The following is a 13445-nucleotide window of genomic DNA, read 5'->3' as shown; positions in this document are numbered from 1 at the left end:
AAGCAGCTACACAACCGACATGAACAGACTAACGTGACTTAGGAGAAACGTCTCCAGAGTTTGTGTTTCACAGCTGAACAACTCAGCAGCAGGTTTCCTCACAAACAGGTTCAGCATCAGATCCTCCTCATGGTGCAGGTGAGAGGTGGAGCAGTCGGGGGGGCAGACACACACAGGAAGTGACCTGTTACCTCTGCTTCAGAGGTCACCTGATTTTCTTAACAACACAAACTCTGGTGCAAACATCTTCCGGAGCTCACGTCTGAAACGACTCGTGAGCGTTGGAGTGGACGCTGCCTGCAGTTCTCAGAACGGCCACCGGTGTCGTTGATGACAAAGGTTTTTGTAAATGTTACTCACAGAACATTTTCTCCAGAAATCAATGAGACATTAATTAAAATTAAGCAGTTTATCGACAAAAGAAATAAACTCGAGTCAGAACAAAAGAAAAGCTACTGAGGTTAGCCATTAGCCGCTAACTGTGGCTCGTTAAACTAAAAACTAAACTCAAAAGTACCTTTAGCTGTAATTAGCATAAAAACACTGTGTCTTGGTTTAAGTAAACATTTTATTTGTTTTTTAACATAAAGGTCACATTTCCTTATCTTGTGAAACATGCGTCAGAATTTATAACTCGAATTTCAGTCATGGTGACATTTCAGCATTTTGTTTATATATGTTTATAACGAATATCCACAATATTTCTTGAGCTGAACTGAATCTTACTGATATTATTTTTAATTCACCTTCTGAATTACAACTTTACACTTTTCACAGTTTTAAGTTTCAAACTCAGTCGACCTGACGTTAGAAAATGAATTCAACTTCAAACCAACAGTTTAAAAGACGTCTGCATCGGAATAAACATTCAAATAGAGAAACGTTAAAAAGAGGTTTGATGATAAACAAAACTATAATTTATACACAAAAGAGAAAACAAACCTTTGTTCAGACCTTCAGCCGAGCGTCCGTCAGCCTCCCAGGGTGTGTGTGTGTGTGTGTGTGTGTGTGTGTGCCACTGTGTGCGAGTGTGTGCGTTACAAATGAACTCGGTTTATGTACCCCCCCCCCCCCCTCTCTGATCTGTCTGTTGCTCTCTCGTCCATCTCTCTCTCTCTCTCCCAGTCTGTACTGGGATTAGACTGGACCACTGGGACACAGCGGCTGAGAGACGAGGACGAACAGAGGATGGAGAGAGACAATCCACTTATTTATAGACGCAGGTTTTTCATTGGCTGACGAGTTTGAACTCATTTAAAAAAAAAAATTCAAACATTTAACAACATTTAATTAACTAAGAAAGATAAAAGCTGTAAAGCCTCAGATCGGAGAAAAGTGTATGTTTCGACAACAATATTATAATAATTATTTAAGATCTTTTCATATGTTTCATGTGCAAAAAATCCAAATTTTCCTAAAGATGATGAATAGAGTAGAAGTACAAGTCGGCTACAAGTACTTCAAATAATCAAGTTAATGTATTTAGTTACATTTGTAAGTGTTGTAAAGTTCTGATGTTTCAACTTTTCAGTGACATAAAAAACAAATGGAGAAACACAGGGTTAAACACACACATATCTATATCTATATCTATATCTATATCCTGTGGACCTGGAGGAACGCTGTGTGTGTAGAAGCAGAAAGTGATCTGCTGTTACAATGATGTCATGAATTTCAGGACACATTTACAAGAGAGGAAAAGTGTGTGTGTGTGTGTCTGTGTCACACTTACACAGTCGGGTGACAACGTTTGACATTTCAACCCTCTGGGGCGTGATATGATGCCCACACACACACACATGCACACACAAACACACACACGCCCCCAACAAGCGCACACACACACACACACACACACACACACACACACACACACACACACACACACACACACACACACACACACACACACACACACACACACACACACACACACACACACACACACACACACACACACACACACACACACACACACACACACACACACACACACACACACACTATGGCTCGGACACTGAAACCAGTTCCACTGAAAACATCTCGTCAAACCAGCAACTTATTAGAAAATAGAAGTTTATTATGATGAAACTGACCAGAGTCAAAATAAAGATAATAGAAATTAATCACATGAAAGAAAATATTAAAATAGACATTGTTAATATTTAACACATGAATGTATATACATATATATACATCATATTTCAATTTTTATTTATCTCGATCACAAAATTTATCTACTTTTACCATTTAATTTTACCTTTTTTCTCTTTTATGGTCAAATCTATTCATGTATAATTTTCCATGTGCTTTTTTCACCTTTTCCCCAAACTTATTTATTTCTGTATTTTATTTTTACGTTTCTTTTATACATTAATCATTTTTATAATAAAGCATAAATGTAATAAATATGTGAAATAAATGAATAAATAAATATAATAATGAAATACGAAAAATATATATTTTCGTAGATTAAAGTGTGGATTCTTCTTCGTGTCTTTTAGTTTCCAGAACACTTATCGTAACATTTTGAATAAAGTATCAACAACTTTAAGTTCCACATTTTTTAGATTCTACATTATTATGATATAATTATATACACGATTGTTTAGATTCAAATTTACATGACGGTTTTTTCAAATGCTGATTGATTTGTTCCTGATGAACAGTTTGTGTTGCTCTGTGTGTTATCGCCCTCATGTGGAGCAGCAGTGGAACTGCAGAGGGATATGAATTAGAGGTCTGATCTACTTATATTTGATATTTGATAAAATATTTGAAGTTTTAGTTGAGAACAACCAGTGTGAGAAATACCCAGTGACAATTACCCCCCCCCCCCCACCCAGTATCATTCAGAGTACTAGTGTGTGAAAGCCCCCCCCACACACACACACACCTGAGACCCCCCCATATCTCACAACCAAGAACAGCTACACAACTGGTTCGTGATGTTCGATCCATATGATCTAAATCACACATTTGATAAACGCAATGGAAGTTGTAAATAGTTTCAATCATGAAAAGTTTTGATAAATATTTACGTGTCAAATCAAACTTTTCTCTGGCAAAACCTTGTCTGTCATTTGTCATATCTGTTAAATATGGATTTAATGGTTTTCTCTCATGTGCTGAGTGAACTTACGATTGAAATTAATCTGGATCTGTTCTGTCTTCATTCGTTCTTTTTTTTTCTAACAAATAATAAATCATGAATCCCTCCCACCCGGGTCACAAACTCTTTGAGGTTCTCCCCTCGGGCAGGAGGCTGCGGTCCATCAGAACCAGAACCTCCACAAGACCAGCTTCTTCCCGGCTGCAGCCGGCCTCATCAACAAGGCCCGGGACCCCCCCCCTGACTCTGACTTTCATTCCGCCCCCACACCTCAAGGATGTGTTAAATTAACACATTATATTATATTATATTATACTGCACTACATTGCATATTGCAATTTGACTCTGTTCAATGTTTTGCATTTTCCATTTCACCTTTTACTTCACTTTTTACATCTTTTATCTTTTATATATTTTTATTTAGATATGTTTATGTCTAAATAAATGTTACTTTGTATAAATATTAGAAAAAGTGAGTAAATAAGAAGTAAATAGTGAGTAAATATATACAGTTTTTTTTTTTATTGCTTTTCTTCTGTGTGTTGTATTTATTGTGTTTTTATGTTTCTATGTTCATTGTATGCACCAATAACCAGAGCTAACTCCTGGTAGGTATAAACCTACTTGGCAATAAATACTTTCTGATTCTGATTCTGATTGAAATCGATTTCAGTTCAGACCTCCTGTGGTGCCTCAACCAGCAGTGACCAGCAGGGGGCGTGATAGTTGATATAAACTCTGATTAAAGCCTCATGAGTCAAAAACAAACAACGCACCAGTGATTCCTTCACATTCTTTTCCAGTTATTATTAAAATCAGCAAACCAAAAATCATCAGAACCATTTTAAGAAGAGAACAGGAACATTTTCATTCGGTTAAAATAAGTCAAATCAGCTGTTTCCAGAACAAATAATGATTCACATATTATTCAAAATCCAGATGTGATGCTGCAGAACAGATGTTTCACTGAATCAATAGAAACTATGAAACAGCAGAGAAGACGGAGAAAAGTTCAAAGAACGATGACGAGGCAGATTTCATCAAGTCAGTTGTAGAAACTCTGAACGAGTTCAGATCCTGAAGTGGCTCATTACTTATTTTTCATATTTATTACTAATTACCACGATTATAGAACTCGAAACGTGACTTCAGGTTTAATTTTAAATAATTAGTCACGTATATATTTTCATTTTAAATGTATTAAATTGGGTATTATTTTTCCTTTGCATGTATTTTATCAAACTTCTGTGTGTTCACCTGAATCTTACACACTGAAGCTTTAAGGGCTCAGATATTATTTGTATGTTTCGTATTGTTTGATATTATTTATTTGTGAGTGAATTCATCACTTGTCTTTTCTCCGTTTGAATGAGATCAAAGACACAAATTATTATCAACTTGTTGTGACAATAAAATTTCTAGATTCTTTCAAAGTTGCTGCTGAGTCGTTTCTGTTGAGTTTAAGTACAAACGTAGAAAATGCTTTGATGAACCTGAAGAAGAAGATCAAAGCCGTCACGTGATGATGATCACAGGTCGCTCCTCCACTCGGGGTCCAGGTGCTGCTGGACCACACTCTCCTCCGTCTCCTCTGACGAGGACACATGGACACTTTGAACACCTCTGGTCTCTGGTCAGAGTAACGTGTGTGTGTGTGTGTCTGTGTGTGTGTGTGTGTGTGTGTGTGTCACCTTGGCCCTCCATTCGGATGTAGAGAGCAGCGAGTCTCGACACTACTTCCTCCTCTTCCTCTGCGAGGACGCCGGAGAGAGCGACGCCGTCGTATCCTCCGCTGTCGCTGCAGAACTTGATGAAGCTGCAGGCGAAACCATTACATCATCATTCTGTGTGTGTGTGTGTGTGTGTGTGTGTGAGTGTGTGTCTGGAGAGACCATGTGACACTCACTGAGCCCAGGTGGGATCTGTGTTCAGCACTCTGGGGTTTCCCAACACGATCAGCAGGGCTTTGGCTCGAGTTATGGCCACGTTGAATCTCTGGAGAAGAGAAACGTGATGAGGATCGTGTTCTCCGTGCACGTGCACTGTGCATGTGCACGTGCACTGTGCACGGAGAACAGTGCATGTGTTTGTTACCTTCTCATTCTTGACGAAGCCCAAGTTGAACTGTTTGTCGAAGTCTGTGTAACTGGAGCTGCTGCGAACTGTGGACACCAAGATGACCCTCCTCTCCTGCCCCTGGAACTCCTCCACCGAGCCCACCTGACACATGGAGGCAAAGCTCAGGACTCGAAGACTACAGCTCCCAGCATCCCCCACTGTGTCAACACAACTCTGAGTGAAGACTACACCTCCCAGCATCCCACACTGCGTCAACACAACTCTGAGTGAAGACTACAGCTCCCAGCATCCCCCACTGTGTCTACACAACTCTGAGTGAAGACTACAGCTCCCAGCATCCCACACTGCGTCAACACAACTCTGAGTGAAGACTACAGCTCCCAGCATCCCACACTGCGTCAACACAACTCTGAGTGAAGACTACACCTCCCAGCATCCCCCACTGCGTCAACACAACTCTGAGTGAAGACTACACCTCCCAGCATCCCACACTGCGTCAACACAACTCTGAGTGAAGACTACAGCTCCCAGCATCCCACACTGCGTCAACACAACTCTGAGTGAAGACTACACCTCCCAGCATCCCCCACTGCGTCAACACAACTCTGAGTGAAGACTACACCTCCCAGCATCCCCCACTGCGTCAACACAACTCTGAGTGAAGACTACACCTCCCAGCATCCCACACTGCGTCAACACAACTCTGAGTGAAGACTACAGCTCCCAGCATCCCACACTGCGTCAACACAACTCTGAGTGAAGACTACAGCTCCCAGCATCCCCCACTGCGTCAACACAACTCTGAGTGAAGACTACACCTCCCAGCATCCCACACTGCGTCAACACAACTCTGAGTGAAGACTACAGCTCCCAGCATCCCACACTGCGTCAACACAACTCTGAGTGAAGACTACAGCTCCCAGCATCCCTCACTTCTTGTTTTGTGTGTCAGTTTGATTTATTGTGAAATATCTTGTTACCTTCAGTTTATCCATGTTCATAAATTTAAAGTTTTTCTCAACTTTATTCAGAGCCTGACGGATTTTCTGCACCTGAAACATCGAGAAAAGGAAAAACACATACAAGTAATCACATGTTCATAATAACATGTTTATAATAACATGTTTATATCACATGTTCATAATCACATGTTTATAATCACATTTTCATAATCACATGTTCATAATAACATGTTCATAATCACGTTTCCTCTTGAGCGAGTTGTTCTAAGCTGTTGGAGGACTTCCCACCTGCTTCCTGTAGGGGGCGATGATGCCTATGTCTCGAGGGGAGATGGTGGCCAGGCCCTTCTTGCCTTGGTTCTGCAGCAGCTTCTTCACGTACTCCACCAGCTGCTCCACCTCGGCCCTGTTGAAGAACGACGGGCTGCTGGCCTCGCGCTCGTCAACACCAGTGACACCGTGGAAGATCACCGGGAAACCCTGAATTTAGATCAGGTTGTGTTGTACCACAGTTGTGTTGTACCACAGTTGTGTTGTAACACAGTTGGTAACAGACGCTCAGTGTGTGTGTTACCTTCTTAGGGAGGTGTTCCCAGTTGCAGTAGGAGTTGCGTAGGACCTCGTCTGCGCTGCACAGCAGCTCCGAGTCGTAGAAGAGCTCGTTGGGAACCTCCAGGATGGACGGGTGGGACCTGAGCAGCCGGAGGAAAACACCTTCAGACTCAGTTGCTCAAATCAAACGCACACAGCCGGTTGTCGTTCACACCTGTAGTTACACAACAGCTTGGTGACAAAGCGGCGGTCCCACTCGCCCTCGTCCTTCTGGTACAGAGAGAACTGAGTCATCATGCGCTGCAACAGGGAAACTCCTGCAGACAGAGGAAGCTCGTCACTACACAATCCAACAGCACACACTGAAACACACAACCATGGATTCAATGTGTGTGTGTGTGTGTGTCTGTCCTCACCCAAACCATGTTTCAGAGCCAACGGGGATCTGAGGATGGGTCCGAGCTGCTTGGGGTCTCCAGCCAGAACCACCTGACCCGTGTGTGCACGGAGCAGCCCTTTGGAAACACACATACAGACACACTATATATACACTATACACAAATACTTAACAGTGATGTCACAGTGGCATATGACATGCTTCTCGTTTGATCCAGTTTTTATGATTTGATTCCACACTTGTGGAACAGGCGGGGCCCAGCGGCTGCTCCTGAGGCAGCACGGTGACGTGGGCACAGACACACACACTGGGTCGTTACCTGCCAAGGGGATCAAACACTCGGTCTCCACGGCGTGTCCCGCCTCGTCCACGAACACGTGAGTGAAGTGACCGGGGGGGATTCCTCCTGTGACCAGCCTGCGGAGACACCACACACGTGTCGGGTGTTGACACAACGTAAACAGGAAGTGAACACAGTGTGGTGCAGGGAGCTCCTCCTACCTCCCAGCTGTCACCAGGGTGGTGACCAGGACCCTGAACTCCATCAGCTCCTCTTTAGCAGGAAAGACGTAGCAGTCGCCCACCAGGTTAGAGCAGGTCTGAAAGAACCAGAGACCCGTTCACACACCTCACACACGGCTCCATCATCTGCTGGAGGAACGGATGTGTCACTGACCTGCAGCTCTTCAGGAACACATCTCGGGTCCCGGCTGCTGGCGTACATGCGGTACACTTTGAAATGATCCACGTGATCCAGGATCTTCTTGCACAGCAGGTCAGCAGCGCTGTTGGAGGGAGCGCAGGCCAGGATGTGGCAGGAGGCCTGAGTCTTCTCGATCTGCTTGATGGCCTCCACCAGAGTCACCGTTTTACCTGAACAGACAAACCAGAAGAGGTCAGGTGTGATCAACTTCTGGTTCTAGAAACTTCCTCTCTGTCCCTGAGTGAAGCAGGAATCTCCTCTGATTCCTCTGAGTCTCTGGGAACCTAAGAATCCATGTTCCAGGTGGAGTCCTGTGCTTCTGACTTCACACTTCATCTAAATCTCCTTCCTCTCTCATGAGGAACCAGCTCTGACACTGAGGGTTTGAATCTCTGTGGCCTAACGTTGGGTCCTGGCACAGCTCTGACTCGATGTCTGTCCTCTGTCTGTCCTCTGTCTGTCCCCTGTCTGTCCTCTGTCTGCCCTCTGTCTGCCCTCTGTCTGTCCTCTGTCTGTCCTCTGGCTGTCCTCTGTTTGTCCTCTGTCTGTCCTCTGTCTGTCCTCTGTCTGCCCTCTGTCTGCCCTCTGTCTGTCCTCTGTCTGCCCTCTGTCTGCCCTCTGTCTGTCCTCTGTCTGCCCTCTGTCTGTCCTCTGTCTGTCCTCTGTCTGTCCTCTGTCTGTCCTCTGTCTGCCCTCTGTCTGCCCTCTGTCTGTCCTCTGTCTGTCCTCTGTCTGTCCTCTGTCTGCCCTCTGTCTGCCCTCTGTCTGTCCTCTGTCTGTCCCCTGTCTGTCCCCTGTCTGTCCTCTGTCTGTCCTCTGTCTGCCCTTTGTCTGTCCTCTGTCTGTCCCCTGTCTGTCCCCTGTCTGTCCTCTGTCTGTCCTCTGTCTGTCCTCTGTCTGCCCTTTGTCTGTCCTCTGTCTGTCCCCTGTCTGTCCCCTGTCTGTCCTCTGTCTGTCCTCTGTCTGTCCTCTGTCTGCCCTCTGTCTGTCCTCTGTCTGTCCTCTGTCTGCCCTCTGTCTGTCCTCTGTCTGTCCTCTGTCTGCCCTCTGTCTGTCCTCTGTCTGTCCTCTGTCTGCCCTTTGTCTGTCCTCTGTCTGTCCTCTGGCTGTCCTCTGTCTGCCCTTTGTCTGTCCTCTGTCTGTCCTCTGTCTGTCCTCTGTCTGCCCTCTGTCTGTCCTCTGTCTGTCCTCTGTCTGCCCTTTGTCTGTCCTCTGTCTGTCCTCTGTCTGTCCTCTGTCTGCCCTCTGTCTGTCCTCTGTCTGTCCTCTGTCTGCCCTCTGTCTGTCCTCTGTCTGTCCTCTGTCTGCCCTCTGTCTGTCCTCTGTCTGTCCTCTGTCTGCCCTTTGTCTGTCCTCTGTCTGTCCTCTGTCTGTCCTCTGTCTGCCGTTTGTCTGTCCTCTGTCTGTCCTCTGGCTGTCCTCTGTCTGTCCTCTGTCTGTCCTCTGTCTGCCCTCTGTCTGTCCTCTGTCTGTCCTCTGTCTGCCCTTTGTCTGTCCTCTGTCTGTCCCCTGTCTGTCCTCTGTCTGTCCTCTGTCTGCCCTTTGTCTGTCCTCTGTCTGTCCCCTGTCTGTCCCCTGTCTGTCCTCTGTCTGTCCTCTGGCTGTCCTCTGTCTGCCCTCTGTCTGTCCTCTGTCTGTCCTCTGTCTGCCCTCTGTCTGCCCTCTGTCTGTCCTCTGTCTGTCCTCTGTCTGCCCTTTGTCTGTCCTCTGTCTGTCCCCTGTCTGTCCCCTGTCTGTCCTCTGTCTGTCCTCTGTCTGCCCTTTGTCTGTCCTCTGTCTGTCCCCTGTCTGTCCCCTGTCTGTCCTCTGTCTGTCCTCTGTCTGTCCTCTGTCTGTCCTCTGTCTGTCCTCTGTCTGTCCCCTGTCTGTCCCCTGTCTGTCCCCTGTCTGTCCTCTGTCTGTCCTCTGTCTGTCCTCTGTCTGTCCTCTGTCTGTCCCCTGTCTGTCCTCTGTCTGTCCCCTGTCTGTCCTCTGTCTGCCCTCTGTCTGTCCTCTGTCTGTCCCCTGTCTGTCCTCTGTCTGTCCTCTGTCTGTCCCCTGTCTGTCCCCTGTCTGTCCTCTGTCTGTCCTCTGTCTGTCCTCTTAGCTGCTGGTTCCCCTGTGGGACTAAGAGAGGATGATCGAAGCTGGTAAAGTTAAGAAATTGTTGCCACATTAGAAGAATCTTTCCTGATCACAGATCTAACTTCTCTTCTCTTGTGAGATACACCTGATGATGACCGGTTCTTGAAACAGAACCACAGTGAACTGGCTGCACCTGTCCCCGGTGGACCGAACACCAGGTAGGGGGCCGGCTTGGACGATCCAGCTACGATGTGCTGGACAGCTCCAAGCTGTTGTGGGTTCTTCTCCAGATTCCGGTCAAACAATCTGTGAACAACAGAGCGACACACAGCGATGAACACAGAATCTCACAGGAGAACTTCTGTTTTGGACCTCATGTCCCCGTGGGTCTCAGCCGCTGTAATGAAAAGTCCAGTGAAACTTTCAGTGGCTGAAGTAGAAACCACACAACAACACAAGTGACCGAGTGCAGCTCGGTGTCTGCTGGTGAAACACAATCTTTGTCAGAGTCTACTGCAGTAACTGCAGCTGTCAGTGGAGGGCGCTGTCCTTCCCTCATGTCCCCTCAGGGATCCTGGGCGTTGACTGTGAATCGTGACACATCAGTCCGTGATCACCTGACCTGTGACTCAGTGACTCGTGCAGAGGGAGGAAGAAACAAGCCCAACATGCAGCAGCTGGACTGACCTGAGGTCAGGCAGCTCGGGCTGCCTCTGGGCCGGAGCAGCAGGGAACAGCAGCTCCTCCAGGCCGTGCTCAGCTGCCAGCTCTGCTGCTCGGTGCTGGACCCGCAGGCCGGTCCGGTTCAACGTGAACTCCACCCTGAACCTCATCCCCTCGAAGAACCGACTCAGCAAACTGCAAACAAGCAAACCTTCAGAATCTCCTCTTCTCTGAGAACCTTCAGTGACATGTGGTGGGTGTTGGAGGTCCTACTTGGAGCTGAAGCCCAGTTTGACTTTGTTCAGCTCCACACTGTGAACGTAGCCTCGATACTTCACCCCCGATTCCCCCGAGGGACAAACCAGCAGCACGTCTCCACGTAGAACCGAGGGACGGTTCTCAGCCACACCCGGCACCTGAGGGGGGGGGGGGATATATATCCTCTGATCCTATACAGTCACTGATCCTCTTCATATACATATTCATCAGCAGCTACAGGTGTATATATATATATAGATGGTGATTGAGTGGATGTTTATATTTACGTCCAGCACGAGGAGCTTCTTGTTGACTGGGTCTCTGGACATGACGGCGTGCTCTGCTCTCTCGTTGTTGGGGATGTTGTATCTCTTGATGTCCGACTCCATCTGACGCTCCTCCAGAAACAGCAGCAGCTGGAACTTCTGGGTGTAGACCTCCCAGCTGAGAGGAGTCTCCAGCAGCGTCTGTCTGATCAGAGACGAGGACAACAAGTGGACGGCAGCGTTTGTACTGAGGAGCAGAGGCTGCTGGGATGGAGACACTGAAGGTTTAGCTCCATATTGAATTCACCTTTGACCCGGCTGACCAGACTTCAGGGACTCGATCAGTTGGTTCACATACGCTGGAATACAATACTGTTTTAAAGGAACCTCATTTTTCAGCTGCAGCACCGACATCCTGGTGAGAGAGACACAGAGCAGAGGTTCAGACTCCAGACCTCAGTGGGATTCACCTCCAGCTCGGAGACGCACAAGAAGGAAACAGCTACACAACTGGAACCACTTTGACTGAGCAACGCAACCATTCAATCCAGTAAACCAGACCAGGTAAAGACCTGTAGACAACACAAGGAATCAAACACGTGACGTCTGTTTAACTGCAGATTTAGACACACAGCTTTACCCCTCAGGCCGCTGCCCGTCCACGATGGTGCAGTGGACCTCGGGGGTCCAGGTGCAGAGGGGCTGAGGCTTGTAGGGTGCGATGGGCGCCAGCTCCACGCCCAGGGCCGTGATGCAGCGGGCCTCGATGAAGCGCACGATGTAGAACTCAGCGGAGGTCGGCTCCAGGTCGGGTTTGAACTCAAAGGCCAGAGTCACAGGATAGAAACCGACCCAGCTGCATCGGAAGCTAACGCTGATGTCGTAGCTTTCACCTGAGAACACAACAGACGCTGATCAGCTGTGTGTTCCCAGTGCTCCCAGCAGACCCCCTGTGATGGTTTACCTGGTCCCAGGGTCCGAGGGTTCCTCCTGGTCACCTTGTGCTCGTCCGTCAGGGCCAAGTGCTTGAGCCAGTGCAGCGGAGCGTAGTAGGTGAAGAGCACCGGCTCGGCTCCAGAGTTCCTCACACTCAGTTTGACCTCGTACTGTTTACACAGAGAAGAACTGAGTCACTGAACCACAACAGCTGGATCTGGATCAGCAGAGTCAGGATCAGTACCTCGTATGTGCCTTCCATACACAAGCTGAGCTTCCCCTGGTTGAACTGCTGCTCGGAGGTGATGCTGACGCCATGTTTGTCAGAGATGAACATCGACCTTTGGAGAGAAAGGGCAAAGGTCGTGACACTTAAAGACAAGAGGGCGGCCGTGAACTGAGTTTCACATTGTACATGATTCAATATGGAACAGTTCCACCAGCAGCCTCCTTATGAAGCCTATTGAAACTCACTGATCCAGATTTGTATTGGATCAAATCCCCCTCAGCTCAGAGAACCTCTTCAGACACGAGCAGTCGAGATGAGAGTTGCATTAAACATATGGTCGATTATACAAACACAGGGAATCAGAGTTAAAGCCCACGCCCGGCCTGAAGAAGGGAACCAGCTGAACGTTGTGTGTGATGACAAACTGAATAATGTGTTGAGACTGAGTCGTGCTGGGGGCTCGAGCCTTCAGGCACACGTTGGTACTGCAGTCGCCTCCAGACTGACCCTGAATGTGTGTGAACAGAAACTGGTCCATGAGAACATGTGCTCGGCTCCTCTCGGTTCCTCTCGGCTCCAATAACAATAACAAACACACATCTCCCACGCTTCAGACCAAACAACCTCCTGGGACCTTCACGAGTCGCTGTGTGAACCTGATGATGTCACAGGTTTCTGTGGAGTCTCTAGGGAATGAAGATCATCAGAGCCACTGGTGTCACCTCTCTGTCTTCAGCTTGGTCATCAGGCGAGACGCCATCTGCCTCCGGGCTCGGACTCCTGTCTCTGCTCCATCTGGGGAGGTGGAGGTCGGAGGGGTCCCGGGACTGGTCCCTCCGCCCTGGGCCGCCTGGGACCGCTGAGTCCTGGATGTGGACCACTGGTCCACGTAAAGAGCTCGAACCTGAGCACAGCAGCACTTCACGTCTTAGATTGAGAAGAAGAAGAAGAAGAAGAAGAAGAAGAAGAAGAAGAAGAAGAAGAAGAAGAAGAAGAAGAACATGAAGACGATGAGGAGGAGGAACAGACCTTGGGGTTGAATCGGATGGTTCCTCTTCGCACGGTTATTTTCCCGTGGGTTTTCAGGCCGTAAAGAAGTGAACCGAAGCTCGGGTCTTTGGATCCTGGGATCCTGAGACAAACAGACAGTGACACTGATGATGAAGATGATGATGAAGAACAAACAGAGAGTGAAACTGATAAAGATGAAGATGAAGAACAAAC

At 47.4% G+C, this 13445-nt stretch overlaps 1 protein-coding gene across 2 annotated transcripts in view; it reads right to left on the bottom strand.

Moving 5' to 3' along the window:
* Window positions 1–2058: 2058 nt before the first annotated feature.
* LOC128438701 (putative helicase mov-10-B.1) overlaps window positions 2059–13445 on the bottom strand; it is a 12233-nt gene continuing 846 nt past the window's right edge. The window contains exons 2-23 of one of the 2 annotated variants that reach the window (XM_053421340.1): window positions 13251–13353; window positions 12944–13125; window positions 12237–12333; window positions 12021–12162; window positions 11697–11949; window positions 11364–11471; window positions 11078–11261; window positions 10806–10948; window positions 10557–10727; window positions 10063–10175; window positions 7779–7975; window positions 7604–7701; window positions 7422–7519; window positions 7122–7220; window positions 6920–7022; window positions 6728–6845; window positions 6442–6633; window positions 6172–6243; window positions 5207–5332; window positions 5019–5107; window positions 4804–4928; window positions 2059–4703 (exon numbers count right to left, since the gene is read on the bottom strand). In XM_053421340.1, the coding sequence (XP_053277315.1) occupies window positions 4642–4703; window positions 4804–4928; window positions 5019–5107; window positions 5207–5332; window positions 6172–6243; window positions 6442–6633; window positions 6728–6845; window positions 6920–7022; window positions 7122–7220; window positions 7422–7519; window positions 7604–7701; window positions 7779–7975; window positions 10063–10175; window positions 10557–10727; window positions 10806–10948; window positions 11078–11261; window positions 11364–11471; window positions 11697–11949; window positions 12021–12162; window positions 12237–12333; window positions 12944–13125; window positions 13251–13353 (2875 nt within the window). In that variant the 3' untranslated portion in view covers window positions 2059–4641. The other variant, XM_053421341.1, reaches the window with a different exon arrangement.

This window comes from Pleuronectes platessa, chromosome 4 (assembly GCF_947347685.1).
Source record: "Pleuronectes platessa chromosome 4, fPlePla1.1, whole genome shotgun sequence".
NCBI classification, from domain to species: domain Eukaryota; kingdom Metazoa; phylum Chordata; class Actinopteri; order Pleuronectiformes; family Pleuronectidae; genus Pleuronectes; species Pleuronectes platessa.
The sequence above is the reverse complement of the archived record's forward strand: the minus strand, read 5'-3'. Positions and strand labels throughout refer to the sequence as shown.